Raw genomic sequence first — 12,620 nt, 5'->3', positions numbered from 1 at the left:
ATAGTATCTGTGCAATCATTTGCAATCAAGTCAACAATATCACTGAAAATGAAGAGTCCCCACTAAGCAAGCCAGAGTTGACAGCGGCAAGGAACCAAAACTCCATCGGTGACAAAATGGAGAAAGAACCTTGAGAGAAACCAGGCTCAGTCAGGGGTCAGTTCTCCTCTGGCCACACGAAACCAGCAGTTCAATTCCAGGCTGCAGCAAAGTCAGATTGTGCAGAGGACTTAAGTGGTTCCTGTGTTCTTGTCCCAGTTGCTTTCACAAATGGACAAGTGTGACATCATATACCTCTGCCATCATAGCCACCTCACGTCACAGAAGTCAATTAATCCTCAGCAGATAGAGTCTCTTTCACCTAGATATCACACTGTAGAGACTGTGTCTGTTCCCAGAAATAGGAAATACAAAAAACGTCCAAACCAAATTTAAGAGTATCAATTTAAATTGATATAAATAAAGGTGACTTGACTTGACTCTGTAATTAAAAACAATTTAAATTCACGTCTCACACACTTCAGTTGACTTTGAATGGAACATATACGTTCGCTTCAAACTGGAAGCATGAAGGAATATCCTGTGATGTCCACTTAGCAGGGCACTTACATTCCAATAGAACAAACGTCTGAAGCCATACAAAATGTGCAGAGCAGGGGGCGTAAGGACTGGAACTGAGAACAGCTGGTCTCGGAGACAAGGTCTTCTCTGGGGATCTGTCTCTGGGGCTCATCTCTAGGTGCCAATTCACCATGTGGGCTGGATACACTCCGGGTGACTACAGTGAGTCTGTATCTGATCAGGATACAGACTGGATCTGGTGGCTACGGTGACCTCAGAATAAGAAAGAAACATAAAATAAAAGCGTATATGCCATTCTACTAACAATGTAGCACATCAGGTGTTATGGGAAGTGTTCCCAGTACAGACTGCCCTAATTAAAGCAGCCTAAAAATCCTTTAACAGATTTGTATATTAGAAATGTGTCAGTGTGTTATCTTTAAGTCAGGTTAAAGAGATGGGTCTTTAATCTAGATTTAAACTGACAGAGTGTGTTTGCCTCACGAACAATGTTAGGTAGGTGTAGTATTCTCTCAGAATAAATTTAATACTCAGGATAAACAGACACAGACACGTTTCTTCCATGAACTCACTTTTCACTCTTCTTTTTTCCCCTTTAAGCTTAGCATCAGAATCTCAACAAATTAGAATATGGTGACATACCAATCAGCTAATCAACTCAAAACACCTGCAAAGGTTTCCTGGGCCAAGGATAAGAAGAACTGGACTGTTGCCCAGTGGTCCAAAGTCCTTTTTTCAGATGAGAGAAAGTTTTGTATTTCATTTGGAAACCAAGGTCCTAGAGTCTGGAGGAAGGTTGGAGAAGCTCATAGCCCAAGTTGCTTGGAGTCCAGTCTTAAGTTTCCACAGTCTGTGATGATTTGGGGTGCAATATCATCTGCTGGTGTTGGTCCATTGTGTTTTTTGAAAACCAAAGTCACTGCAAATATTGAGGTATGAAACCACTCAGGGCTTTATAAGTAATAAGCAAGATTTTAAACTCTATATGATGTTTAATAGCGAGCCAGTGCAGGGTTGACAGAGCTGAACTCTGGAGTCGACAAATGCGGATACGCGTTTTGTGGCATCTACTCCTGATAACACTGAAAAGAACTTAAATTACTCTTACAGTCTTGATTGTACAGAGCAATACATCAGTCAAAGCTGTACAGGGTTTACTTTTATTTCTATACACATGAAAAACAACAAATCTTTTATAAAATTTATAAAATAAAGAAAACAAAAAGGGCTCGCTGTCTGCAGCCCTGATCTTTGGTGATCTTCATTTAGAAATGCATCATTAAAATGAATTGTAACTCAGCAAATAACCAACAAAGATACATGAGATATATGTCTATAGAAAGCTTTACATGTCTACTTTTAAACTAAGCAAGAATTATCGAAGACAAATTTTCTGTGATGAAATGATCCATATGAAACCAACACAATGTCCAAAGCAGAGAGTCTGTACCTTAACTTCTTTAAACTTTACTGTTCGCTTCACACTGAGAGAAATAAGACCGTATTCACCTTAAGAAAAAGAGCTGAGAGGAAGCTTTCGATTACCTCAGACAAAAATGAAGCGGCTTGATCCACCAGAGATCATAAACATGAGTCTTTTTTTTATTAACTTACTTGTATTAGTTTTCACATAACTTGTATACATTTTACTAGTTAGACTTTTTCCAAAATGTAATTCTTGACTAAATGTATAATCAAGTGAAATATTATGAAGTTTCATTCACAGCATCTAAATGTCTCACGATGCCAGGATGTTTTTTTTTTCTATGACAGAAAGCAATACAACATAAAAGTAATATGAGTTATAATGTTACTAGTCTAATGTCAGTAAGAATTATTATACAAAACTTTACTTTGATATGCTATTCTCTGTTCACGAATGTAGCCATGTATGTTTATAACTACATATATTTTACAGGCCTACATACAAAGAATGCTTGTGTTTATGAATGTAACTAAGCTTCTTGTCATGAATATCTGCTCTGGTGTAAACTAATCTAACCTTAAGGTCCTTTTTTTGAGATGGAAAAATGCAGTTTTACAAATGCTTGAAATGTGGCTTTCAAAGGAAATATTGCGATCAAATAGCACACCTAGTTTCCTAACTGATGACGAAGAATTGACAGAGCAACCATCAAGTCTTAGACAGTGTTCTAGGTTATTACATGTGGAGGTTTTAGGTCCTATAATTAACACCTCTGTTTTTTTTTTCAGAATTTAGAAGTAAGAAATGACTTGTCATCCACAGTTTTATATCAACTATGGATTCCGTTGTTTTTTTGTTTTTTTTAATTGGTAGGTTTCGATGGGCCGTGAAGAAATATTGAGCTGAGCATTATCAGCATAACACTGAAAGCTAACAGTGTATTTCCTGATGATCTCGCCCAGGGCTAACATGTAAAGCATGAAATGTAACAGCCCTAGTACTGAGCCTTGAGGTACTCCATACTGCACTTGTGATCGATATGATACCTCTTCATTCACTGCTCTGAATCGATGGCAGTCAGATAAGTACAATTTGAACCATGCTAATGCACTTCCACTAATCCCAACAAAGTTTTCTAGTCTATTCAAGAGAATGCTGTGGTCAATAGTGTCGAGCGCAGCACTAAGATCTAATAGCACTAATAGAGATACAACCATGATCAGCTGATAAGAGCAGGTCATTTGTAACTCTAAGGAGAGCAGACTCAGTACTATGATATGGTCTAAATCAGTTGTCTCAAACTTAATTCCTTAAGGGCCACAGCTCTGCAGAGTTTAGCTCCAACCAGCTCCAAATCACACCTGCTTGGAAGTTTCTAGTTATCCTGAAGACCTTGATTAGCTGGATCAGGTGTGTTTGATTAGGGTTGGAGCAAAACCGTGCAGAGCTGTGGCCTTCCTGGAATTGAGTTTGAGACCAGTGATCTAAATCCTGATTGTAAATCCTCACAGATACTATATTTCTCTAAGAAGGAATATATTTGTGAGCAGGGATGGACTGAGACTAAAAAAATGGCCCTGCTGACAGAAACAATATAAGCCATCACAGAAATTCTAATGATTTCCACAACAAATAACAGCAAAAAATTTACAATCATCAATTTTTAACCAGTAACACCATTAAATAATGGTTTTCTATAGTGTAACATATTGTGACATATTAGGATTTAGTAGCTTTAACAAAATAAGCCATGAATATAAGGTGACAAACAGGCACCACAGTTTCCATTAAAACCAATACAATTTTCATTGTAACCAGTAAAACCATTACAAATGTGATGGTTTTATTATTTTTTTTCAACAGAGAATTCAAATAATTAACTAAAATACTTGAAATCTACATAAAAAGAGCAGAATGCAAAATGTATATGACAATAATAAACATAAACCTAGAATCTAGAAAGCTGAAACAACAGAATTCTTTCATTTGAGTATGCATATATCTGCTTGTGTGTGTCATTTTAATAAGACTAATTACCTTATAGGCTACCTAATTTACTTAATTTTCTAACTCAAAAGCTCTCAAATTTAACCCGTTGTAGAATTGCTGCTGTCTCTGTATGAATGAATGGAGTATTCATGCTAGAAAATGCGGATTGATAAAGAGCAGTGGACCTCAGACTAGGGGTGTCCTGGGATTTTACTACAGTGCTATAGGTTATATGTTGTGTATAATGAGAGAGGCAGGCGAAGGTAACCTTCACTTTTTTTCTTTTAGATTCTCCCAACTGCCTTGATCTTCACATCTTTTGCTTGCCATCACGAGCCGATCTCCTTCGGGGCAGTTTTGGTTTCTTATAAGTAAAAATTGATTGCATTAGTGCCCCCTTTTTTGGCCATCAATGTCACTTAATGTGGCGCTTTTTCCTTTATTACGAACAAACCATGCCGACGGCCTAAATAATAACTCTTTGAAAACCAGTCTTCTCTTGGCTTATACTGAAATCATCCTACATTCTTTACAAATCCTCGTTTTTCCCCCTCCTCTTCACTTTAAATCAGTCTGAATAAGCTCTCTTGCACTAAAATCTATCTGTCACGTGCCTTGTGCTGCTTTATGTAACTGTATTTTATTTTTAACATGCCCTTTTTATAGTTGTATTTTATCTATCTGTATTTTATGCTCTACTGTTAATGTTATCTGTATGCACCGGGGGTCTGAGAGTAACGCAATTTCCATTCTCTGTATGTATGTGCTGTACATGTGGAAGAATTGGCAATAAAGCAGACTTGATTTTTTTTTACTTGACTTGAGAAGATTCCAATCTGGAACACACAGCTGTAAGTACCTTGAAATGGAGTTTTGCACACTGGAGCTTAACCATCTTGCAAGTGTGTCTCATATCTTTAGCCTCTCTGGGCCAGAGACTCAGAATTTGAGCAGTCTGCTTTTATTTATTGTGAAATGCAGACTCGGACTTGCAGCATCTGTTGTTGTTATGAGACACCACCAGAGTACCTTTTAACAGCTGTATTTGTGTAAACTATTCTAAAACTATTATAAACTATTGTTTGTATTATAAACTAGAGGCTAAAGCTCGAAAAAAAAACTTTGATGTTGGCTTGAGCAAGCCAGCATGGGAAGCCTTGGGGCAAAAGAGCCAGGTCACTTGAGTGTTCGTTGTTCTTGAACTGCCCTCACCACAAAAAGTACAACCGTTATTGTTTTTGTAGATACTATTTTGTATTCTAAATGTGACGGCTGGTCAATAGGGGGCGATTAGGTTCCGGCCCCATGAAGTTAGCCAAGGAAGTAACCTACTTCAACATGTTAATAAGTAATATATTTTTTACAACTGTTTTAATAAGTTATATATATATGTTGCAAAATAATCCGAGAATTGCATGATGTAATCCTGCTATTCGATTGGTAGTCATGCTAGCACCTATTAAAATTCAAATGATCCAAACTGTATTTTGTTTGTTTTGTGTGTGTGTGAGTGTGTGTGTGTGTGGGGCGCCAGACAAATGGGTCTATTTGGTCTGTAAAGTTTTTATTTGCATGTGACTGCATGAAGTCCTGTCAATGACGTGTTGGGGGCAAAAACACAGAAGGCCACTGAAACAAAGCAGTTTAACTTAAGGAAATCATTGTGATTCAAAAACAATGGCTTGTTTAGATGATGCAGTTATACATTGGACATGTCTCTTTTCAAGTACATTATGAGTTTTTATGTAAGAAGCCTATAATTATATGCACAATATAAAAAAAATTAAATAGAGTAGTGTCCCTTCAGTTATAGCTGACAAACATATTGTCAATACCATTGGAAAAAAAAAAATTGTGTGTATATATGTGTATATCTACAGTCGTGGGCCAAAAATATTTGCACCCTTGGTAAATATGATCAAAGAAGGCTGTGAAATTTCATCTGCATTGGTAATCCTTTTTATTTTTTTTTTATTTTAAAAATACACAAAAATATATCCTTTGATTGGATAATTAGAATTTAAAACAGAGGGGAAATATCATTATGAAATGAATGTTTTTCTCAAATACTCGTTGGATACAATTATTGGCACCTCTAGAAATTCTTATGAGTAAAATATCCCATTCATATTCACAATTTTGAGCACTCCAGCATGATTAAAAACATCATCCAGCTCTGGCTTCCTGTTTCACAGAAATGTAAAGAGGGGGGAAAACAAAGCCCAAATTCCCTTAATCATCCAATACAATGAGAAAAAACTAAGAATACATTTTTTATGTGCAGCAAAAGATAATTGAGCTTCACAAATTGGTGAAGTAAATTTAGGAAAAGAGCTAGAGCAGTGAAGATTACTATTTCCACCATCAGGAATAAATAAATAAGCATTTCCAACCAACAGAAAATGTTAAAAAAAAAAAAATATATATATATATATATATATATATATATATTCATATTCCAGAAGTACTGAGGAGATTACAGTTTTTACTTATATTGGGCTTTATTAAAGTTTATGAAAATATAATGAATTAATATGCTTTTTTTGTGTCATTTTTTAAAATCCATTTTCACTGTCTTTGAACTGTGATCTTGAAGGATTTGTTATCCTGTGACTCCCTCATGTGGACAACATTATTATTATGACCTTCATCTCTGAATGTATTTTGAAATTCTCACTGTGTTTTGCTACAATTATCTTGCAGGATCTCAATGTAAATGCAATTTCAAGTGTCCTACCCCTAAGTCTAAATGCATTTAGGAAAAATGGCATTTGAATGATAATTTGGCTACAGTTTTTGCTTGGAAGTGTTAAACATCTAATCAATTTGGGTAATACATTTTAATAAAATGACTTATAAAGCGTTAAAATATGTTTTTAATTTACATATGAAAACTAGTGTAGGAAATGGCAAATGTAAATTATATCATTGAATTTCCATTTTCATCTTGCACTAACTGTTGCACATATGTATGGCCATTTTACATATTGTATGCAGATTTTTCAAATTACATTTCAAAATAAATTTTGCTACCCATCTGCTTCCATATTGTTGGAATGGAAAAGCACTTTTTTCTCTACCTGTATGTGAAGAGCTTTGCTCAGAATATCACTGGCCATGCCTATGAAAAATAACAAAAACACAGTAGTTATTAAGCACAAAATATTTATTTATTCTTTAATTAAACTTGTACACAGTCTTTGTGTTGTGAGTGCATTTTGCATCTGAGCGGAGTAAAGTAATTCACTGAAGGGTGTACATCATAAGCAACCATTCACAAAGCGCCAATGCAGGAATAAAAGAAAAGAAAAGGTCCACAACCTATTAAAAGCCACATTAGACCAGTAAGTCACTAACATGGCAAAGTAAAGTAATTATTGCCAGATATTATACACAACAAGAACAGAATATCAGAAACCCCTTCCTACTGGAAGCATTTCCCATGAAGCAGATCATTCATTGAGCATCGATTCAAATGTCTGAACATCTTGTACAAATGAATGGATGGATTGACACATTAAAGGACAGAAGATGCACTGAAAAGCACTGATCAAATAAATACAAGGGGACTGTACAATTCACAGTTTTGCAGTTGTGTGGGTCGCAGCCTTTTACAAAGAGGTTTAAAAAAAAACTCAAAATAATATGTAAGAGTTGAGAAAGAAAACAGCCTGCTGGCTCTATCAGAAATGTGATTTAATTACACATCAAAATAAGATTAACTCTTACAAACATAAATAAAATGTGCTCTGTGCAAGAGCTCATAACAGAGCAAATGGAGAAGAAATAACATAAAAATCATAGGGTTAAAAAAAAAGTAACTTAACTTGTGTGTATGAATGCAAAGTAGATTTTATATTATAGGTGGGGGTTATGGTGCGCGTGACGGGGATTGATTCACATGCATGTAATGTCAATGCACTGCTCCAGCATTTGACACGCTACATTCAGGGTAAACACAACACTGATTCCAAAATCCAACCTGCATTCAGTCCCTGTGCTACACTCTAAAGAGGGAAGGTGGCACACTTTGGGTTTCTGCAAGACCACAAGCACATAAAATGCTCCTTGATATATTTAGATAGCAATTCTTAATTTTGTATTTTGGTATCTGCGACACTTTGATGGCATGCATTAATACATCACATCATCGCAATGTAAACAATTTGTTCACTTCCTTGAGCTTAGTATAGTATGGTAGTGCAGTATTACTTATTATGAATGCAGTACAACAATCAGAAACCCACGCATCAACAGCTGGAACTGCACTCATTTATCAATCTGCACAGACTAGCTCCTATTTAAACCTTTATCATGTTCAATGTATTGATTGCAAACTCACTTCAACATAGGGGGCAGTAAATATGTAAACCACCACATCACTGAAAAAAAGAAAGAACTATTGCATTAGGAAGAGAAGGAAAACCATGCTGAACCACAGAGGAACGGCTCCTCACAAGTGATTCATTCCTTTAGAGGGAACACTGAACAAGGCACTACATCCTCCTCAATTATTCATTTTCATGTTGGGATTTTGTCCTGTGGTCTGAAATTGTTTAAAAATGCTGGATATTTCTGTAAACAGTAAATATTCTGATGAAAAATATTCTAAACAGAGGAGTAGGACTGATATTTCTATAATCAATCAGGACAACTTTGAGCATTTGGCCTCTAAACACAAGAAGCATGAATTTCAATTCTCAGATCGTTGTAAGAATGACTACATGTATTCTGCTCATGGTTTGTGAAATATGTCTAAATTATTATAAAATGATACTTTATGGAAGTAGAATTGAAGGCCATGGTCCTACAGTACTCTCAGCCAAACCCTTTAACTAACACAACTCAATACAGATTCAAACATAAGAACTAAAAGGTCTTCAAAAAAAAGAAAAAAAAGCAGTGCCCACAGGACTGTTTTGACACAAACACACTTCTCATGCCCAAATTCACATACACACACCTCATATTTACAGGCTCAAATGCTTTGCACAGATGTGTCCATAATCTAATAGCAATCTAAAGCACACAGACATTTCACAGATTGTGGTTTGACCCAGAAGCAGAGTTAAAAACATATTCTAGAGTATTGCAGAAACTCCCACTTCTCTGCAAACTCGTGGGCGATTCATTCGTACAGGAGAAAATGCTTCCTTCATGTCTGTAATCAGCTGTGTTTAGCTTGCATGATTATCCTTCTGCAAGTGTCTGTTCTGGTGTTCGGAGTGCAGGGCGGCTCTCTTATGCAGTCCTGGTTTTGCTGGGGCACATCGGGGTGTCTGGACTCTTCACCACCAGAGGGAAAGTGTGCAGCGCTGGGCTGGCCATGGCCGGATATGGGACCATACCAGCCGTAGCAAACATGCCCACTGGACTGGGCAAACCGGACCACTGGTTAGGATACACGGGGGCTGGCATCATCCCAGCAAAGGGGGCGGTGGGTATCAAGTATCCGGCCCGCTGGAGGATGGGTGATGGGGTGCTGGTGATGCCATGAGGCATGATGGGACCTAGAGCTGCTGACAGCGGACAGGACAGTGGGAGATGGAACTTCACAGCTGCCTGAGGGATTGAGCCCCTTATCTAGGAAAGGAAACAAGAGGCCGACATGAAAAAAAAGATATCTCAATATTTTCTGGGATTTTATCAACAACGATTAGACGATATTTTGCTGTTTTTGCGCTGATATCTAAAGGACTACCGTTGACAGCTGACTCCTAAAGGTGATGTACAGTATGTATGCACTCTGTGAAGAGTGTTAAAGATTTCTTTTGCAGCGTTGGTTATTGTAGCCAATCACAGACCTGTTTGAGCATGTGAATATAAATGGCCAATCAGAGGCTTTTAAGTTAGTATCCACTTAACATTGCAGATATGACAATACAAAAGTTAGCATTAGCTTTGAACATTCGTGAATCATTTAACAATGTATAAACAATGTAACTGGTTTCATTGAGATTTTAAAGCTGCATTACAAAACTTTAGCCTCTCTATCACAATCTGTGGTTAAAACATGAAACTGTGTGTTACATGCAAAAATAGTTCCCTTTTGAATGGGAACTCACTACATCCCTTTTAGGAAAACACCTCCAGCATGACCAGTGTATGAAGCATGTGTCAAAACAACAATGAACGTGATATTGGCCATGTCTACGATGTCAATACCAGTATAAAAATGCATCTGTAGAATATGTCATCCACTTCTTGTCTGAAGGAGACGAGCATGAATACCTGAAGCATGGCAAACGTTACATGCGTGACATGGGACTTTCCCTTGCAAATCCCTTAAAGGATCACAATGGGGAACAAATACTCACTCAGAGAAAGTCCCAGAATACACCCTTCCTCTTCTCTTTGCAGGACAAAGTTAAAAAATAAATTTAGCCCGTGGGCAGAGCTCAAGGATTCAGCAGTCAGAGAAAACCTTTAAGGCAATATAGTCATTGACTGGAGCTCTGAGAATGCCTCAGCATAACAACTCTCCAGAGGAGGCTCAACTCCATTCAACAATCAAGACAAGGAGGCTCACAGACAGCCGTAATACTTAGAATTGCTACTTAAGTAGAGTTCTGGGGAGCGGAGGCCAAAAAGAATGACTCTCTACAGCGAAAGGAGACCTAAGAGGATCAGTACACTTTTAATTAAAGGCAGTAACCAAGGAGGCTCACCAGTAGCCTAACACTACTTCCTAAATGAGCTCTAAGGACAGAGGCCTCAACATAAACACTCTCTTAAGCAGGAGAAGGTCCACATTTGCCCTACACCAAGAATAGCTATCAGGGAGACTCAAAGAGAGCCTAACAACTTGATACTGCTGTCCAGGTGAAGCTTCGAGGAGAGACCTCAGCCAAAAGACGCTCCAAGCAAGAGGTACTATAGCCTAATAACTCTCCTATCCCAAGTAAGGCTCACAGAGGACCTTACAACTTGGCCCTACTGTCTGGCTGAGCTCTAAGGACAGAGGCTTTGCATGAAGACTTTCTGACGTCCTAAGAAGACTCACTGATACCCTAATAACTCAGAACCTCTTATCCCAGTGGAGATCTAGGAAACTTTCTACAGCAAGAGGAACAATGTTCCTCTTAAAAGGCAGTACCAACAACCTGGCACTACTGTCTGGCCGAAGCTCTAAGAGTCGAGGCTCTGCATAAAGACTATAAGACTTAACCACATCCCACACATTGAACAACATCCCAAGAACAATCACAGAGATCCTAACAGCGACTGATATGGGTTTTTTTGGGACCGATACCGATAATAGGGAATAAAAAAAATGCTGATATAGATATATCGGCTGATATTCTTTGTGTATATTTTAGTACTGTACTAGTCAAACGTTTGGACACTTTACCATCTGTGTGTCCAAACATTTGACTGGTACTATATATAGGATACAGTCTATACATAAAGACATATTTTTTGCAATGATCACTCAAATGTGGTGGTCAAACACGTATAATAATGTGACAGAGATATGTAATGAATTTAACTTCCATTTTTTGAGGGTAAATAAAGAAAAGCGTATACACTGTACTTATGAAACAAAGTGACATTTGTACTAGACAAGTGTAAAACTACTGTGGATAAAAAAAGATATATTCTGAACCCCATGTGGATTTACACAAACTGAGAAAGTCAAAAAGTGTTACTTTGTGCCCCGCTCTTCGCTACCGCTGTACTTAATACAATATAAATTCATGTCTCATGCACTTTAATTAATTTTGAATGTAATGCGTACATTCCCTTGGAACTGGAATCATAGTGGAATTTTATTTGAAGTCCATTTCGCAGGTGCTCTTACGGTCGATTAAGACAATGCTTGAATGCTGCCTGGACAAGAAACCTGAAGGGAAAGTGTTGCCTGGTGTGTCTAAATGTGCCGGCAGATCTCCACCAAAAATTGAGGGATCCCTTCAGCTCCAAGAGCCCTCTCGAAAGCCTCCGTGTGACAGTAGCCTCCCGGATCGGTTGGTGCTGGACCGCAAATTTAACCACCTGTAACTCCCGAGCCCCAGGGACTATCAAGTAGGGATGGGTACTTAGGATGGGTAATTTTTGCATGTAAGGGCGGAAACACAAGCAATCTGTCAAAGCGTCTTTCAAAAGTGCATTATGTGCAGAGAGAGAAATGCAAAGTTTTCGACTGCCTAACACAACACAAAGTAACACAACACAAAGTACAGATAAGAATACCGTTAAAGTACCGGACCGCTAAGCAGTATCGTAAGAGTAGTAATACCGTTAAAACCTTAACGATACCCATCCCTACTATCAAGCATATGAAATAGTGCCTCTAGATATACACTCAATATGCATTCAACAAAGTTCCTAGAGCTGAAGGGATCCACCAAATTTGCTGCTGATTCGCCGCAGCATTATGGAGTTATTGGCCGTTCAAAGTTTCTATGGTTTTCAGTAGAATTGAGCTTTAAAGCGTTTCATCCAGGTCACCAGCAAACAACTGACAAACCAAGTAATTACACCATTTCAAGCATTTTATCTGCATTTATATATTCTGTAAAAAAAATATATATAATCATATCGGCAGCATGTTCAGCTGATAATATCGTCAAAATTATACATCGGCCGGGCTCTAACACTAACAACTCAGAATGTTTATCCA

At 37.6% G+C, this 12,620-nt stretch overlaps 2 protein-coding genes across 3 annotated transcripts in view; one reads left to right on the top strand and one right to left on the bottom strand.

Annotated features, from left to right (window-relative positions):
• cdk11b (cyclin-dependent kinase 11B) overlaps positions 1-12,620 on the top strand; it is a 376,069-nt gene that overhangs the window by 142,610 nt on the left and 220,839 nt on the right. The window lies entirely within an intron of this gene.
• LOC127963128 (serine/threonine-protein kinase WNK2) overlaps positions 7,146-12,620 on the bottom strand; it is a 70,055-nt gene continuing 64,580 nt past the window's right edge. For both annotated transcript variants that reach the window (XM_052562856.1, XM_052562857.1), the window contains one exon: positions 7,146-9,580. In XM_052562856.1, coding sequence (XP_052418816.1) covers positions 9,239-9,580 — 342 coding nt within the window. In that variant the 3' untranslated portion in view covers positions 7,146-9,238. The remainder of the gene's footprint in view (positions 9,581-12,620) is intronic.

This window comes from Carassius gibelio, chromosome B8 (assembly GCF_023724105.1).
Source record: "Carassius gibelio isolate Cgi1373 ecotype wild population from Czech Republic chromosome B8, carGib1.2-hapl.c, whole genome shotgun sequence".
NCBI classification, from domain to species: Eukaryota; Metazoa; Chordata; class Actinopteri; order Cypriniformes; family Cyprinidae; genus Carassius; species Carassius gibelio.
Note: the sequence above shows the minus strand (reverse complement) of the source record. Positions and strands in the feature narration are given on the sequence as shown.